At 39.0% G+C, this 18,874-nt stretch overlaps 1 protein-coding gene across 1 annotated transcript in view; it reads left to right on the forward strand.

The window, feature by feature from the left end:
* The window catches only part of PTCH1 (patched 1), a gene marked incomplete at its 3' end in the record, with an annotated part of 62,202 nt that overhangs the window by 13,070 nt on the left and 30,258 nt on the right, over window positions 1–18,874 (forward strand). The window contains exons 3-11 of the mRNA XM_079548794.1: window positions 10,930–11,119; window positions 12,339–12,408; window positions 12,523–12,614; window positions 13,992–14,190; window positions 14,776–14,897; window positions 16,180–16,327; window positions 17,167–17,298; window positions 17,588–17,743; window positions 18,098–18,196. Of these exons, the coding sequence (XP_079404920.1) occupies window positions 10,930–11,119; window positions 12,339–12,408; window positions 12,523–12,614; window positions 13,992–14,190; window positions 14,776–14,897; window positions 16,180–16,327; window positions 17,167–17,298; window positions 17,588–17,743; window positions 18,098–18,196 (1,208 nt within the window). The remainder of the gene's footprint in view (window positions 1–10,929; window positions 11,120–12,338; window positions 12,409–12,522; window positions 12,615–13,991; window positions 14,191–14,775; window positions 14,898–16,179; window positions 16,328–17,166; window positions 17,299–17,587; window positions 17,744–18,097; window positions 18,197–18,874) is intronic.

The following is an 18,874-nucleotide window of genomic DNA, read 5'->3' on the forward strand; positions in this document are numbered from 1 at the left end:
GGCTTGGCGCTGGCCCTGCAGGGCCAGAGTAGCGTGGGGTGCCCAGGGGTGATGTCAGCCCTGCAGAAGGTGGGAGGAGAGAGCTGGGGTTAATGTTATGCAACACACTGAATGCACTGGTGGAAAGCAAACGCTGTGAGCGCTGGCATTGTCTCTGAGTGAGCTTTGGAGGGTCTTGACTCAATACATAGAATTCAGTCTCATGAAATCTGTATTTTGTCTACGCGCGCAGTGAGTACAGCAGGGGCATTTCTACTCCTTTTCCAGAAGATTCAAACAATTCTGCTTCTAACAGGAGAATATAACATTTTGTAAAGTGAAATGTCTGATAATGAAGTAGAGTTGTCTGAGTGATCAGACTGGCCAGAAGCGTTTAAAAAAAAAATAAAATCATTTTGTGGGATGTTTGTTTCTTTACCTTTCTTTCCATTCTCTTCTGTTTTAAAATGGATTTGGTCACACTCTCAGTGTGTCTGACTGGAATCTCTGATTGCATCCTGTGCAAAATCAAATGTGCGCATTACTCCTTGGTGTGAATAGCAAGCAAACTATAAAAAATGAGCCTCCTGACAGATGCAATACTGTCTTGGGAGCTGGTGGCCAGTAAGAAATATCGGGATGGAGGGAGCAATGACAGGCAGCAGGTTTGGTGCTTTGGGGGAGTGCTGACCTGACCTGATTGTGTCCAACAGTGAGAGCAGTTCTGCTTCAGTGCAAAGCCATTCAGAAGGAAGCTGCTTAGGCGACAACAGATGGTACAGGAAGCAGCTGGTAGGGAATACTTGAAAGAAACTGTACCCAGTTTCATAACATGTTCATTCCTTTCATTTCTCTTTTTTTTCTTCTTTTTTTTTTCTTTCCCCTGAAAGCGTTATTTAGGAACTGGTAATTCCAGAAAAGTTATGGATGAAGTTTCTCTTTTCTGCTTGGTGTTCCTTTAAAAATTTTCATTAGAACTTTGTGCTACTCTGTGTACAGATGAAATTTGTGCTATCCCAGGAGTACAGATGAAAAGACTTTAAAATGCTGCTTTTAACCACACAGGAAAACAATTACATATTTGAGGAAAGGGCACTCAGAGGTTAAATGAAAAGCTGGGCCTAGAGGAAAGCTGACTGCTGTGGAACAACACAGCAAATGGTTGTTAACATATTACCCAGCAGAATCTTGTACCCAAGTTAAAGTAACTTAAGTCAGTTATTTTCAGCTGTTTTAAAATCCTTAGGTTTAGATCTTGAAGCCCCTTCTCAGATGAACTGGAAATTTAGTCACTTTCAGTATGTGTGAGGATTTGGGCCTTCTGTTAAGCATGTACAAATGTTTGTTAACACTGAAAAGTAAAACTTCAGTTTTGCTCATTAGAGAACGTAAACTGTTACAGGATCATAAATTATTAGAGTTGCTGCAGTCTCTGTTATCTGCCTATCCCACCCATGAACTATCTTAGAATCACAGAATGGCCAGGGCTGGAAGGGACCTCAAGAATCGTGAATCTCCAACCCCTCTGCCACATGCAGGGCCACCAAACTCCTCATTTAATACTAGACCAGGCTGCCCAGGGCCCCATTCAGTCTGGCCTTGAACACCTCCAGGGACAGGGCATCCACAACCTCTCTGGGCAGCCTGTTCCAGCACCTCACCACTCTCTCTGTAAAGAACTTCCCCCTGACATCCAACCTAAATCTTCCCTCACTCAACTTAAAACCATTTCCCCTTGTCCTGCAGTTAATCAACCTTTTCAATGGGTTGATTCCCCTCCTGTGTACTGAAAGGCTGCAATGAGGTCACCCTGCAGCCTTCTTTTCTCCAGGCTGAACAAGCCCAGCTCCCTCAGCCTGTCCTCATAGGGGAGATGCTCCAGTCCCCTGATCATCTTTGTGGCTCTCTTCTGGACCCTCTCTAACAGCTCTCTGTCTTTCTTGTACTGGGGGTCTCCAGACCCAGACACAGTACTCAAGATGGGGCCTCACAAGAGCAGAGTAGAGGGGGGGAAATAACCTCCCAGTTCCTTCTGGCCACCCCTCTTCTGATGGAGCCCAGGATACCATTTGCTTTTTGCGCTGCAAGAGCACACTGTTGGCTCATGTTAAGTTTTTCATCTATCACGACCCCCAGGTCCTTCTCTGCAGAGCTGTTCTCAAGGACCACTCCTTCCAGTCTGTATGGATGCCTGGGGTTTGTCTGGCCCAAGTGCAAAACTTTGCACTTTGCTGTGTTGAGCCTCATCAGGTTCACCCAGGCTCACCTTTCCAACCTGTTGAGATCCCTCTGAATGGCATCCCTTCCTTCTGCTGTGTCAACCCCACCACTCAGCTTGGTGTCGTCAGCAAACTTGCTGAGGGTGCACTCGATTCCGTCATCAATTCCGTCATTGATAAAGATGTTAAAGAGCACTGGTCCCAAGACAGATGCCTGGGGGACGCCACTTGTTACCAGCCTCCCCCTGCACACAGAGCCATTGATGACCACCCTCTGTCTGTGGCCTTTCAACCAATTTCTTATCCATCGAGTGACCCACCCATCAAATCCACATCTCTCCAATTTGGAGATAAGGAAGGAGTTGGGGTCTATGTCAGAGGCCTTGCTCAAATCCAGGAAAGTGACATTGGTCGACTTCCCCTTGTCCACCAATGCCATCACTCCATCGTAGAGGGCCACCAGATTGGTCAAGCATGACCTTCCCCTGGTGAAGCCGTGCTGGCTGTCTCGGATCACACACTCATTCCCCATGTGATCAAGCATGTTGTCCAGGAGGATCTGTTCCATGATCTTCCCAGGCACAGAGGTGAGACTCACCGGCCTGTAGCTCCCACGGTCCTCCTTGCTCCCTTTCTTGTAAATGGGAGTGACATGATCCTTCCTCCAGTCATCCAGGACCTCACCTGACAGCCACAACTTTTCAAATATGATGGAGAGTGGCTCAGTAACCACCTCAGCCAGCTCCTTCAGAACCCTGGGAGGACGCCATCCGGCCCCATGGACTTGTACACATTCAGCGAGGTGGTCTCGCGCCTGCTCTGCCCTCACAGTGGTGGGGATTTACCACTCTGGTTTCCACCTAGAGGTTTAGGAATGCAGGGCTCAGGGACATGAGAAGTACTGGAATCCTGGCCGCTAGTGAAGACTGAGGCAAAGAACTCATTCAGTACCTCAGTCTTCTCTCCATCCATTGAAGCCAGTTCTCCTTTTACATTTACCAAAGGAGGCACACTCACTTTGACCTGTTTGTTCTGGCCAGTGTACCTGTCTCCTTGATTTTTAGGAAGTAGCAGAATCTGTGGTCCCTTATTCCTCTGATACTTCACCCAGAAAATTCTATTATTGGTCTTCTCCACCAAAACCTGTGGCTCAGCTCTGACCTGAAGGAGCCATGCCTTTGGAAGAAAGGACTGTTCACTCTCCATTCATTCCTCCATCTCTTTGTTGAGATGGTCAACAAAGATAGCAAATGTGATGATGGTTTTCTATAATATGGACACCTGCCTGTTAGGAAGTTGACTGAGACCACCAACTCATTTCACATGAGCTAGCAAAACAGCTGTCAGATTGTCAACAATTTGTGGTCACTGTTGTTCCCGGCTTGATTAGAACCAGTGACCCAGAAGTGAGCTGCTCATATCCTGTTACCAAGGACATGTGTCACAGTGTAGTAAGCAGCTACTGCATTTTATATTTAATTGGAAAGTTTGTACCGATTTTCTCTGCTTTGTATATTCTTGTACATTTCAAAGCTTCTACTATCTTATTTTTTTTCAGATTGTACTGTTGAACTTGTTTGGTTTGTTGTTTTTTTATTATGTTTTGTAATGTCTCAACCCAGAGAGATGCCAACCCAAAAGTGCATCAGCACATCAATAATTCTTCAGTGATCTGTGTATTTTACCTCATCAGAAATAATGTAAATATACATTCTACCTATGGCTGATACAAATGCATGTATGTAGAATAATCTTTATGTAATTTTTACAAAGAAAACATTTTAGCCTCTAAAATTGGAGGAAGTTTTCCACTGCAGTCTACAGCAGCTGTTGCTGGTCTGTCTTCCTGAGCCTGCAGACAGCTTTGTATCCTTGTCACTGTTCTAAACTTTGTCAAACTGGCTGAATGAAGAGCCATCTTTGATGTGTGTTTTTGTTTTTGCTATTCATAGTCATCAGCAGTAATGAAATTTTAATAGCAATGCTGTAGTCATCGAGTCATCGCCATAGTCTGTGAGAAGTAACTTATGACATCTTGGGAAGTAAAAAGCATCCTTTTGAAGTGCTTTTGGTTTTTGTAACTTTTTTTGCATTTGTAGTCTATAATCTTTTTAAAATATATATATATTTCTTAAGCAGAAATGATTGAGATAATAATTTTGCTTCTAGATTTTTCTAGAAGCCAGTGGTTCTTAAGGAGATTGAAGATGATAGAGTATATTGTGATATGCTGATGTCATTTTGTTGGACATTAGCATGGGAGGGGAGAGAAAAGTGTGGCTTGTTACCTGGATGCTGGGAAAGGAAATGTGCTGGCAGCCTTAACCTGTGCAGGCGCAATTGTTGCTATTCTATGTGAGAGACATAAATGCAGGCATGTGTATTCAGCAGAGTAAAAGTGCAAGAAAGCCTAGATACAGTGGGGTGTTTCTGACTGACGGTAGTCCAGTGCCTAGCACAGGTTATGTTTTATTAATTGCAGGATAAAGATCATCTTTTTTCATTGAGCTGTCGGAGCAGTCCACTGAATGACCATGTAATCTCTTTAGGACACAGTCTTACCCCTACATTCCAGCTCTTGCAAATGCATCGATTCCCTTGAAATCTTATGTTACGTTATTAAATAAATGAGCATTAAAAAAAAAAATTGCTGCGGGTAACAAAAAATTTTTGAAATGCAATCCTAATAGTCTGACAAGATCCCTCATTAGCCTCATTAGAATTTTCAATGAAAATGTTATGCGGTCCCTCCAGAACCTCTGTATTTTGCCAGTAAATTCTGAAGAAGTTGCCACTTTACCCATTTCTTCTGTCAGGAAAAATGAAAATGCTAAATTTTCATTTAAGTAGCACTAAAAAGTACTAAAAAGTACTTCTGTGTGCAGAAAAACTATTCTACAATTGATGAAGACCATGATGAGCAAGCAGCATACACAGGCTCCTTTAAGAGCGACAGAAAGTCTTAAATCAAAAGGCTGTTATTTTTCTGTGTCCAAAAAGAGGTAGGATTGTCTTCATATCTGCCAGAGAGCTCAACTCTCCATTTCTTTATTCAACCTTGTGTGATTTTTCTTAGATATGGCATTCTATTACATGACAGGTACAAATATTTCTATCCTGATAAACATTTCAGACAGGAAGCTGTGGCAGTCTGGGTCTTTTGCCTTTCATTGTAATGGACTGAAACTTCTCCAACCTGCAATTTTTGAGCAACATTACACATGTGATAGAAATAGCGTATGGGAACAGCAAAAACAGAGATTTGGTGAGGAAGAAGAGTAAAAGAACGTTCTCAACAGCAGTCAGGCCAGAGAGAGATCTTGTTCTGGTGACAGGAGGGAGTGTGCTGGTGGTGTGTAGTAGCTGCAGGTGTCCCTCAGGCAGTGATCTCACGACTCATGTAAACAGTCCTGGAAAAATGTATTCAAGTGTAAACACTCTTTGGAAGTCATTAGAAGGTGAGGTCTCCAGAAAATTTTGTATCGTTCACGCAGTTCAGACTGGCCAGAGAAGAACTTAGGTCTCTATACCAGTACTATTTCTGGAAATACTGACTTCAGTTTCTCAAAGTCTTGTCACTCCACAGTGTCAGGCAAACGTTTTTATCCCAGTTGTTTGCTCTCAGGAATGTTCTTTTTTCAGAGGGAACTTGCCCTGTGCTAAGGTAGTTGCTGTACAATCACGTACAAGGTAACTAGTGAATGGTTAATTCAGGTTGTGTATGCATCTGAAAAAAAAACAGAAAACCCTCAGGCTATACGTTGCAGTTCAGGAACCTGAAATGAACATCATAATGTGTTCAAAAAAGAATCATTTCACACCTTTTGAACAAACAGGCAATTAGCAAACAGTGATTTTTAGCTACCATATATTGCTTCATTTAGGATCAGTCTCTTAGCGTAGCAGAGGTCAGATTTGTTCTTGGAAGTGTTCAGCATGGAAGAGACTGCAGTTTACATCAGTAAATTTTTTACAAGCATGTTAGGATAATAGAAATATACCAAAATACCATTTTGAATGCCAGTCATGGGACATACATATGTAAGACAGCAACATTTGTAGTAGAAATGAGTACATCAGCTGAAAGACTCGATGACTTCAAAATTGTCACTGGAAATCCAATAGTTTAGCTGTAAAAAAAAACAAATATGTTTTCACTCTCGTGTCGTTTGAGGGTGCATCAGTATTGTGCAAATGTGTACTAGAGGGAAGCAGTTTTGGTTTTATGGTTGCTTCTCACTTAAGATGCACCAGAACATTTTAATGTGACCTAGGAACTTGGTAATGGGATATGGAGCCTTGTGCCTACAGGTCATATGTTCAAGTCTGCCTCAAGTTAAGAATGACTAAAACTTGTTACCACCTAACAGCTGCTCATTGCTCTCGGGGGAGGGAGAGATGGTGGTTCTCCCAGCTTGCTGATGGTTTACTGCTGTCTTGATACCCTTGGGAAGTACAAAGCATTCTGTACCTTCCCCAGCTTCTGATAAAGTCTTTGGGAAGTTCAGAAGAAGCAGCAGCATATTCAGTGCTAGAGGAGGCTGACAGACTGGGAGATATTGGTATGGGGACAAGTGGAGATGCTCTTCTCTTTTGTGGAAAAGCTGCTCAGGTAAGAAACAACGCCCATCAGCAAAGGTGCTGGCAAGAAAAATGTCTTCAGTTGAACACTAGTCTTCATGCGCATGTTCAAGCATTAGAAACTGATATATTAACTGAGATATGGTTCCAGGACACTGATATTATTATTGTGTCTTGGTATTTTTTTCTTTTTAAATTTCTCTTGTTAGCTAAATTTTGCAGAAAACATGGTATCATTTTGAGTAGAAAGACAGCTAAAATCTGTTGACTACACTTAAAGGATAGTGTACAAGATGCTGCCTTGTGTTTCCATTGGCCTTGAGACAATGTGCAGATCTGTTATTTAAATCAATGTTATGGCTTGCAGGCATTTGTGCCGCTAAATCAGCTGACTGGGCATTAACTCAGATAATGAAGGAATCAAGTGCTATGAAGTGATTTCTCATATATCAAAAACGGAGAATGAAGTATGAGTTTTGTCACCAAGATGTTAGAAGGAAATTGTTCTCTCTTTGATAGTGAACAAAATCATAAATATTGGTATTCTGTGTCATGTATACAACAGATCTCCATTGTATTTCTAGTACTGTTGTCACCAAATATAAGCAAATAGAGCCCATGAAGGAAAAGCACAAAATACGACCATTTTATTCATTGGTTTTATTTGCCATTACATCATTTGTCCTGTAATGTTTTTTCACATAACTGTGTCTTTGGTAGTCAGAATTTTCCTCTGCAAGTTTACAGTTTCTTTGTATATGACTGTTACATTGTGTAAAGTATCTGTATTTGCCCATGGAGTTATCTTTGCTCTATTTGGCAGAGTAAATGAGCATAATGGACCTGTCAATAAAATGGTGTAATGCCTTAAGAAAAACGCAGAAAAGACCTACTGTTGAGTTCTGGAATATCTGCCCATGTTCCTGGATGGTTTTGCTATTCCTGTTTTGAATGAAAAAGGGGGGAAAACAGCTTCTGTTCCGTTGGCTGACTTGTGTGATGCAGTTTTGATTAGTTAAATCTGCCCTGTTCTGTGGAGCTAATGTGGTTTGACAGGACCTTGATTAGGAAGCAATTGTTTCTGTTGATAGTAAACAGTTGGCCACTTTCAGCAGAGATAGGAATGTCGGCTTTTGTCTTGCATTACGTATGATTAGTTGTTTCAAGTTCTAGCTAAATTCAAAAGTAAAATGTGAGCAGAATGGAAGAGAAGATAGTACCAGAATTAGATGTTTATGACAGAGTCCATAGTCCTCATAAAATTGGGTTTTAATAAAGGTTGGGTCTTTGCTGGCACAGAGACAAAAAGGGAGAAAGGTATTTAGTCTTCTGAAATGCTTGCTGTGTGAAGGACTGCAAAAGAAGCCTTGGTTCCATGACACACAGGTTAGGGTAACTGTAGTTCTCTACTCCCTCTCCATATTCCTGTAAGAAAGAGCAAATTTTATTGATATATCATAAGAGACCTTGATAGGGGAGAAAGACAGCAGTGATCATGAACATTAGGCTGTTGAATGAAAGTGCTGGGATTATATAAAAAATCCCCTGCACAAGAAGGAATGACAGACATGATACAAGGGTGTGCAAACTAGCTTTCAGTCTATGGTTACTGTTTGATATGAAGTTTAACTTGAAAAACTTGAATCTGTATTTAGCTGTGATTACACTGCTTATACAGAGTGAAAACATCTGAGGCAAAATCATAGGTGTTTTAGTGTTTTATTTGTGATATAATTAAACAACTTTTTTATTTGTTTGTTTCATGCATATGCAGTAGTAAAAGGGTTGTTAGGAAGTTATAAAGGGAATCTAGGTAAGGAAGTTGTACTTTCATTTCTATATTTTCTTACTGCAAGCTGACCACTGTTACTTGATGTGAGGGAGATAATGCCACAAATGACAGACTGAGAAAATGGAGAGTGTTGTGGAAATACTTTTTCAAAGAAGTAATGATCTAGAAATTAAGTGATGCCTCATGCCAACAGGATGAGGTAGTTTAGCTGTCGATAGTCTGATTCTGACAGGTTTATCCATGCCCAGTTTCTTTCCCGGTGGTCCACTTAGCCTTAGTGTATGTGTAGGTTGAGGACCTCTATTTAAGGAGTATGCTTCTGGCTTGTTCAGACTTGAGAGTGTCATCTCCCACATTGCCAGCTAGTTACAGATCATTATATGTCCTAGGAAGACATAGATGTGCACGTCTAATTTCTCTTCAGACTGTTGCAGAACTCCCCAAGGTGAGTGGGACAGAAAAAAATGTAACAAAGCAGGTTTGTATCTTGGACTTCAGAGGTGACAACAGGTGTTTATTGTGTTTGTCTTCCTCATCTGAATGTGATCTCAATTCAGCTAGTCAGCTGAATTAACCACCCTCCCCACCCTTCCATGCACTTTTTAGTGTACATAGGAGGTTGTATAAAGTGTACAATCTCCAGCTGATCTGTGAGTGGGAAGATAATTTTCCATTTTTATGTAATATTTCTGGCAAAAAAAATTGAATATGGCTCCCTCTAGAGCCTGTCTACTTTGCAGTTTCCTACTGCCTTTTCCTTTTCTTTTATAAAACAGTGTTTTGATACGTAGCACACTGTTCAGCTCATTTGGATTTATAAAACAGTCACTGCATATTCATTGTATCCTGCATCACAGAGTAATATGCGGGTGCAGAACTACTGGGACAAATACAACATAGATGATTCTTTCTGCTAATTCAAAGCTAATTCTCTTAATGTTAACTTGATATTTTTTCTTTTTAATTTGGAAGAAGTAGCACTGATCACATACTCTTTCTCTCCTCACTTTTTTAACTGAAGAGAAACATTCTGCTTCTGACTTTGCTAGATTATTTAGGAGAAGAGTATAAATTAAAGCCATTTTTCTTGAAATGTGCTATTGGAGCAGTCTATTCATACAAGTATAAGTAATTGTGACAAAGAAGTATTTGATCTGATTCAGGCGAGTTGTAGAATCATAGCATGGCTTAGGTTGGAGGGACCTTAAAGGTCATCTATTCCTGACCCTTGCAGTGGGCAGGGCTGCCCCTCACCACCTAAGGCTGCTCAGGGCCCCATCCAACCTGGCCCTGAATGCCTCCAGGGATGAAGCATTCACAGCTTCTCCGGGCAGCCTGTGCCAGTGCATCACTACCCCCTGAACAAAGAATTTCTTTCTAACATCTAAACTGAATTTTCCCTCTTTTAATTTAAAGCCATTCCCCCTTGTCCTGTCAGTGTCAGACCATGTTAAAAGTTGTGTCCCCTCTTGCTTGTAGCCTCCCCTCAAGTACTGGAAGGCCACAATGAGGTCTCCCTGGAGCCTTCTTCAAGCTGAACAAGCCCAGTCCCTCAATCTTTCTTCACAGGAGAGGTGCTCCAGCCCACTGATAACCTTCATGGCCCTCCTCTGGATCCACTCCAACAGCTCTCCTATGCTGAGGCCTCAGACCTGGACACAGTACTCCAGATGGGTCCTCAAGAAGTATAGAGCAGATTCGGTGATCCCTCCCTTTTCCTTTTGATGCAGCCCAGGATACTGTTAGCCTTCTGGGCCGTAAGTGCACACTGCTGGAGCCAGTGTCCAGTTTTTTGTCCACCAGGATCTCTGAGTCCTTCTCCTCTGGACTGCTCTGAGGAAGTTCTTCTTCCATTCTCTACTCACATCTGGAATTGCCTTGATCCAGGTGCAACATCTTGCACTTGGCCTTGTTGAACTTCATTGGACCTGTCCAGGTCCCTGTGGATGGCGTCATTGTGTCAGCTGCACCACTCAGCTTGGTGTTGTCAGAAAACTTACAGAGATTACAGTCAATAAGAAAAGGAAAAAGGTGTGGGTTTTTTTGGGTTGGGTTTTTGTTTTTGTTTTTTTTTTTTTCCTTTTCATATTTACATGAGGAGGATCAATTATAACATAGAAAAAAATTGTTTGAGGCTTTGGTTTACACATCAATATTATAGTACAGTGGGAGCTTTAATAAGGAATATGATTTTTGCAGCATTACTGAAGTAAATTTCTTACTAGTTTTAGTTACTCTGTGATCTTTTTGAGGTAGATTAGTTCATGCATGTACCATAGCTTTTCTGACTGGAGGATGCTTATCGTGGTCATCACAAATAAGTGAATTTTGGCTAATTCAAAACTTTTTTAAAATCAGTTGGTGGACGAGTGAGTCAGGAGTTAAACTACACACGGCAGAAGATTGGAGAAGAGGCCATGTTTAACCCCCAGCTCATGATTCAGACTCCACAGGAAGACGGCACTAATGTACTAACAACAGAAGCACTCCGACAGCACCTTGACTCTGCACTTCAGGCCAGCAGAGTGCATGTTTATATGTACAACAGGTAAGCAGATAAGCAAAAGTTTTCTTGGTGATATGTAACTTCTGAAAATTGTATTTGTTTTTCTCTCCACATATTTCTAAGTGATTAGAATTTTTGAGCCTTTGTTTTAGGACTTTCTGATTTGTCTGCCACTGGTAAGTAGTTTTGGAAGAGATTCTGAAAACGTGCCTCTGTGAGCAGTTCTATGATATTCAGCAGTTGTCTTCCTGTGATGTCTATGCTCCCAGTGTGAAATCTTACTGATGGTATGCTAATATCAAAAAGCTTTCTGTGTTAGAGATGTATTCATTCACTGACACACCACCTAGAATCACATAATGACTCTAAACACTAATACAATTTACTGTCATTCCAGTAGTTTGTGTATAAAGGGAGATGAAAATCTGTGAGAAGTGTCAGCAGATGGAATAACAGTTATTCAGTAACGTAGGTAGTCATAGTAGAGTTGAACTTCAGAGTGGCTATATGCACATATGAAGACTGGGAGCTGTGTGGTGTCCAACAACAGCAAATGCTAAAACTGTGCCTTACGAGGGTACCAGCTTTGGACTACCGAGAATCTCCCTGAAAAGTGGTTCTTCCAGGGTTACTGCTTATATGATAATGTACCTAGGGATGCTCTCTGAGGCATGAAACCCAGTATCTTTCAGGATAACTTTTCAGCATATCCACCTGATGCCTGAGTCAGCTTGTGCTCAGGCTCTAACAAGCATTTACCTGGCTACTGCTTTGTGTTAAAGTGCCAGAAGTCACATCAGTGGAATTTGTAATACAGCCAAAAAAGGGAGGGAGAAAACCTGATGGTTTCTTTTCCTCCTGTATGTGAGTCAGTTTAGGAATGTTCTAGTCCTCTGAGCCTCAAGATGAGTTGTCTTTTGGTTGCATCACTGAATGATAACTGAAGTCACAAGTGGCCTTGTTTAAGTAAAGTCAAATTTCTGCTTATTAATCAGGTCAACCAGTCTGCTCACCCAAAAGCAGCTCTATTTACAGAGAGCGTTTAGAACAACTGAAACAAAAATATCTATTTTATAACCACAAAAAGAATTTTTTATGTGAGGTGTGATGTATCAGTTGAATAAAATTTGCCTTCCTCAGTGGTTTGCTACTTGAAGCTAATAAGTGAGGATAAGTTGTTATTTTGAATGTACGTTTCATTTAAAAGATAACTTTTCAGTTATTGTGGAAGAAAAACATTTGTTCTTTCTTCTTATTACAGACAATGGAAGTTGGAACATTTATGTTATAAATCAGGAGAACTCATCACAGAAGCAGGTTACATGGACCAGGTATGAATAGCAGGCATTTAGTTGTAAGCTTTTTCTCATAATCATAATTCAACTTACACTGCTTAGATTATATTCTTAGTCTAACTGTATATTTACTACTTCTTATTTTGACAGATTATAGAATATCTTTATCCTTGCTTAATTATCACTCCTTTGGACTGCTTCTGGGAGGGAGCAAAGCTACAGTCGGGAACTGCCTATCTATTGTAAGCATGCTTTTATTTAACTTTCTAGTCTGACTAATTTTAATTCTGTAACTGTATATGATTTTGGGTTGCTTTCTGACTGTTCATTGACATTCTGGTTCAACAGAAAAATAAAATTACAGTGTCTCTACTGAAAATATGCATGGACTTTTTTTTTAATTAAAGAAATATATTTTTGTTTCTGTAAGGTGATTTGTAGGAATCAGTTAGATTTCTGTATTGTTTTTCTCACTCTGCTAGTATGCAGAAGAAATTAAGTTCTCAGTCGAAGCTTTAAGGGCTTTATGCTTCTTTTGGAAATCAACTTGTCTCTTTTTTTATTAATTTACAAATAACGTTGATTAATTGAAAATTTTATTTCTAAAAAAATTTCAGGAGTTAAATCTTAGATCTTCCTAAGGAACACAACCAAATCCCTTGCTAACAAGGTCATTAAAGAAACCACGCGTAGCATTTTTGATGGGTGGCTTCTCACAATTTACAAGTGTGATATTATATGCCCTGTCCTTCAAATAGTTACTTGTTTATATGCACACGCATTTTCTGTTAATTATGCAAGAGTTAGTCTTTGAGTTATTGTTTCTGTTCCGGCTTGTCTGTCTCTGTAAAAGCGATTTGCAGTGGCTATCTTATAACCTTTAGTGTACATTTTTAGATGGGAAATGTATTGGGTTTGGGTTCTCTGGTTGGGAGAATTGGAATAATGACTTAAGCCTGGTTAAACAGATACAGTGTGGTTTGAAACACAGAATAAGGCAGCCAGAGTCCATTCTAGTCTGTCAACATCACAAATTCAGAAGTGGGGGATAGGAAACATGACAGTGATAGTAATGGCAGCCATGGTAGCAGGAGAGCTTGCTAGTCAACAGTCAAGCTGTCAGGGTATTTGAAGGAGAAGCATTGTTACAGATAAACAAAGATCAGCTGTATTGATTGATTACATCTGCAAGATGATTATTAGAGTAGTAAGAAGTAATCTGATACTGTGAGAAAGGCTTTCTTTCTACAGCCCTCTCTTTTCTTTCCTTCTCCCTTCCCCCTAATTCTACGAAATAGCAGTTGGCTGCTTTTTTATTATTTAGGTGCTTGATAATTTGTTTTCCTTTGCTTGTGAATATATTGTATCTTATGCAATAACTTTGTGAAACCTGAATTTTTTATTTTAAATAACAACAAAGCTACGAGAAAAGTACATAAACAAATATAATTAAAATATGCCTTATTTTGTATGAAACAGCCTTATCAGCAAAAGTAGTAACTTAGAAAACAAACATACTTTAAAAAATAAAACAACCCTCAATTATCTGTGCAAATGTAAGTATGTTTGTTTCGGTACTTCTTTTGTCTTCCTTTGTTTTAATAATTCCTCTTTTGCAGAGGGAAACCTCCTTTGCAGTGGATCAACTTTGACCCCTTAGAATTCTTGGAAGAGTTAAAAAAAATAAACTACCAAGTGGAGAGCTGGGAAGAAATGCTGAATAAAGCAGAGGTTGGTCGTGGTTATATGGATCGACCTTGCCTGAATCCTGCTGATCCTGATTGCCCAATCACAGCTCCCAATAAAAATTCTACCAAAGTAAGTTTTCTTCTGCTTGTTTATATCTTTTATTGGGGAGGCGGGAGGCAGGGAGGAAAGAAGCAGCAGTATGTAGGTCTAATTATTGACTAATGTTACCTGCTGCTGAAACAGAGTTGTTAACTTTCTGTCATTCTGTGATCCAGTAGATAATCCCCTATTTTTAGAGTCCATAGTACAGGTAGTTGCAAAGCATGGCAAAGTGACAGTGTAAGCATTTCAAAAGACTTAATTTGTCAGATAAGGATAACCAGGGCTGAATTACATCTGTCCTGTATGCTCACACTGGACAGAAAAGCCTTCCTTCCTTCAGGTAGGGCCAATTTTGTTTACTTTGTGAATAATTTGAATTAATGGTCTTCAGTTTTACACATCTGTCTTTCAGTCAGGCTTTGGAAAAGTTGCAATTTGACCAATTAATACCTGACTGATTTGTCTGCTTGAGTTGCTGAGCACAATTTTTCTTTTTAGACCTCTTAGACAATCTTTAATATCAGTTATCTTATTGCATGAGATTTTGATTTATGGTACAGTTTTGTCTGAAGTTATGCTACTGATTAATTTCTTCTTTATAACTTTTTCTAGCCTCTTGACGTAGCCCTTGTTTTGAGTGGTGGGTGCTACGGACTGTCAAGAAAATACATGCATTGGCAGGAAGAATTAATTATAGGTGGTACAGTCAAGAACAGTTCTGGTAAACTTGTCAGGTAAAGAAACAAATGGTTAATGGAAATTTTAGAGGTTTTCCCTTTTAGAGTTTGGTTACTGGGGCACATGTATTTATCCTTCATGTGCATTATGAATCTTTTTAGGAGGACATATGAGTCTCAAAAAAGCAGAACTTAAAGCAGTGATTAGATGATTGTTTAATTGGCATCGCTGCTTCCTGCTTCTAACCTCAGAATGATAATGTATGTTTCTCAGAAATAGTTTTTTTTTTTTCCTGGCAGTTTTGTTGTTTGGCTGTATGTATAAACATTGAACAGTGTTTGAAACACCAAACAACTTTGAGCATTTTTTGAAATACTGTCAAAAGAAAAAGGGGGAAAAATACAGGTAAAGTACTTACTTATTTTACTTTTCTCAAAATTCAAACTAAGCTTTTTGTTTACAATCAGTATGGAGAAAAGTATACTCTTTATGTTATTACATCTTGAATATATTTTTGTTTGATAAAACAAAATACTTTTTAGACTTCTTAAAGAAGTCATGAAAGTCAGGACTTCAGTGGTGGAAAAAACTTGTGTGAGAGGACAATTTTGAAAAATATGGGACATAGTAAGCTAAATGAAGCACAACTATCACGTATTTAATATAGGTGTTTTTTATTGGAAGACTTAGTATGGATTATAAACTTTTTTTTACATTTCCACCAAACATTGAAGAATTATTTGTTGCAGTAAATCTTTCACCAATTAAGCCAAAGAATATGCTTTTAGTGAAAAATAATGTAGCTCCTTAAGCTTCTAAAATTGTCGGATACATTTGCATGTTGTGGGATGTTGCCATGGATAATTGTTGCCAAACTCCTTCCAGTTTGCTAGACACCAGGAGTTAAATATGGCATTTCTCTCGAATGGTTAAAGAAGACCAAGGTTTTCAAATGACAAATCGCCAATTGCTTTTACAAGATCTTATAGAAATAACTATTGTGTCATTTTCACAGTAATAGGTTATCCGTTAATCATGATCCTCATAATTGAGTTACAGTCTTTGCTCCCCGAAGTGATCCTGTAAAAAAATAATGGTAAAATAAACTTCAGTGAAACTAAGTTTAACCTCAGTACTTAAAAGACCCATACAGCTGCACCAGATACATAGTTAGAATAATTATACTTTATTCAATTTTAATATGAATATGTGCTCTATAAAATCAAGAGCTCCTACAAGCTGCTATTAAGCTCTCCTTTGGGATTTCGTGCCATTAAAATAATTTACTGAAAATACTGATTTTATGCCTCTTCCTCCTCTTATTTCTCTCTGTTACAGTGCCCAGGCTTTGCAAACCATGTTTCAGTTAATGACTCCTAAGCAAATGTATGAGCACTTCAAGGGATATGAATACGTTTCACATATCAACTGGAATGAGGATAAAGCAGCAGCAATTCTAGAAGCCTGGCAGAGGATGTATGTCGAGGTAAAAGTGAAAATAACCTAGATACCATAGTATAAAGTTGTGCTGAGATCCACTGTCCTTTGCTATAGCTTTTTATAGTATTCCTTCAAAGAAGATGCTTAACTAAAACTGTGTTATTCCCTCCCAGTTTGAAGTTGATTTAGTCTCTTTTTTAACTGATAAGCTGCTTGATTATTCATATTTGTGAAGCCAGGAAGACTTTACTGTTTGGTGTCTTGAACATGTCTGCTTTGCTGAGAGTGAGAAGGAACTGAAGAGCTACTTGGAATTTAAAAGCAATTGGTTACAATGATTGTTTTAAAGGTGTCTGGAAAAGGCATCAATTTTCTAGGCATCAATTGCATCATAGGCTAGGCATCAATTGCTCTCCCAGCAACAGTCCGGGTGGGGAGGCCACGTGACGGTGCCTGGCCTTTGTGTCCCAAACTGTGACCTCTTCTGACCTTTGTGAAATAGCCCTGCCATGGGGGAAAGAGGAGCGTTCTGAAGAGCATGCTGGCCTTGGATTAAAGGCAAGACTTTTCAACAGCAAGGTTATGGAAAGAGAAAACCTTTACACTGAAATTGAAATAATCTGTGAATACAGTAGACTTTTCTAAAGCATGCAGATTCTTACTTGATAAACAGTAGCTTTCAGGAAGTAGTTATGGAGCATATTTCATCTAGAATTAGTGAAATCTCTTGTGTAAGGTTTATGCTATAACAGGAACAGTTATGCTATAACAGGCAAAAGCAGTTTCAGGTGTTTGCTGTAGAAAATGGGGTTTTTTGGGTTGTTTTGTTGTTGTTGTTTTTTTTTTTAATTTTCACACAACTGCTCTTTTATTTTCTATTCCTAGGTTGTTCATCAAAGTGTTGCACAAAACTCTACTCAGAAGGTGCTTTCCTTTACTACAACTACCCTGGATGACATCCTAAAGTCATTTTCTGATGTCAGTGTTATCAGAGTAGCTAGTGGCTACTTACTAATGGTAATAAAACAAATTATAGTTATGTGTTTCTAGAAGTAGTGCATGGTTTAAATATCTGCTTCATTCTTACTAGTCGATAGTCCAGAGCAGTTTTTTCATACTTAAAATAAATTTGCTGTTTGTAAAGTTTTGTCATTTCAGCGTAAAATATCCAGTGTGTTTATTCTGTTTAAAAAGGCTTGTAAAGATATGTGTGGAAGAGAGGGTATCATTTCTAAAAAACAATCCATTCTAATACTTTTTTTTTTTTTTTTTTTAATTCCCCTTTTCCCCTGACCCTTCCTTTTAGCTTGCCTACGCCTGTTTAACAATGCTGAGGTGGGACTGTGCCAAGTCTCAGGGTGCCGTGGGGCTGGCAGGAGTCTTGTTGGTTGCACTGTCAGTGGCTGCAGGCTTGGGTCTGTGCTCACTGATTGGAATTTCCTTTAATGCTGCCACAACTCAGGTATTTAGGAGCCAAAAGTCTGATTACTAGCACTTTGTTAGTGAATGAACACATATGAATCTTTGGGGAAAATAAACTACCAAATTATTTGTATTGCTGTTCTACACTTGTGCTTTTCTCCTATTTATTAACTTGAACTGTGAGAAATTAGGTGATGATGATGCCAAACGATATTAAAGAAAAAGACAGATACTCAGTGGTTTATATAATTATTAGATTCTGTATACTTTTTTTCTGTGTCCCTGTGTTAAGTCGAAAGTGTAAAGTTACTTCAACTAACCATGTAATAGCAAGCTGCATGGTAGATGATAAAACAGGAGTCATTGTTTTTACTTGTTTTGTTTTCTCCCCAAGGTTCTGCCTTTTCTTGCTCTCGGAGTTGGTGTAGATGATGTTTTCCTTCTAGCTCATGCATTTAGTGAAACAGGACAGAATAAGAGAATTCCATTCGAGGTAATGAGAAAGTGGGGAGTTAGGGTGAAATAAAAGGCTTCTTATAGGGAAAGATACTGAAGTAATAATGAATTAGTAATGATTTTAAACAAACAACAGTTGCTTTTTTTTCTTTAGAGGTTTTTTCCCTGATTTGCATAAAGTTTACTCAAAATATCAGTAATGTAAATTTGAGAACTCAAGTGTGAGTCTGACATTAAAATGGTAGAATGCTTTCAATAGAAGGACACAGTTTTAGAGCAACAATAAGAAGGAAATTATTATCTGTTACCTTTATTTGTTATGTCTTTTAATTTGTGATTTTAAGAGTTTTTCTTCTGTTTTCCTTTCTTATCCTTTATAATTGACCATGACATTTCAAAACATAACATTCATATTATGAAATCTGTCATCACTTCTGTGATCTTTTCCTTTTATTAACCTTTGTATCTTTCACTCAGATTTCATACCCAAAGTACAGATTATTTAAAAACAACATAAATTTGCCTATTCTGTTATATACAAGCAGTATCTTCCCTGTTATCTTCGTAGCTAGTTCAGCATGCAGACATTACAATGCTACTCTGCTATAGCCTATTTGGTTGAGAAAATCTCCTATGCTTGCTTCTGTTGATTTTCCTGGGTGGTTGTTCCTGGGTTTGGAGTTGTTTTTACATTGCATACTTCAAGATGTGTATA

Source organism: Tetrao urogallus (assembly GCF_951394365.1).
Source record: "Tetrao urogallus genome assembly, chromosome: Z".
NCBI lineage: Eukaryota > Metazoa > Chordata > Aves > Galliformes > Phasianidae > Tetrao > Tetrao urogallus.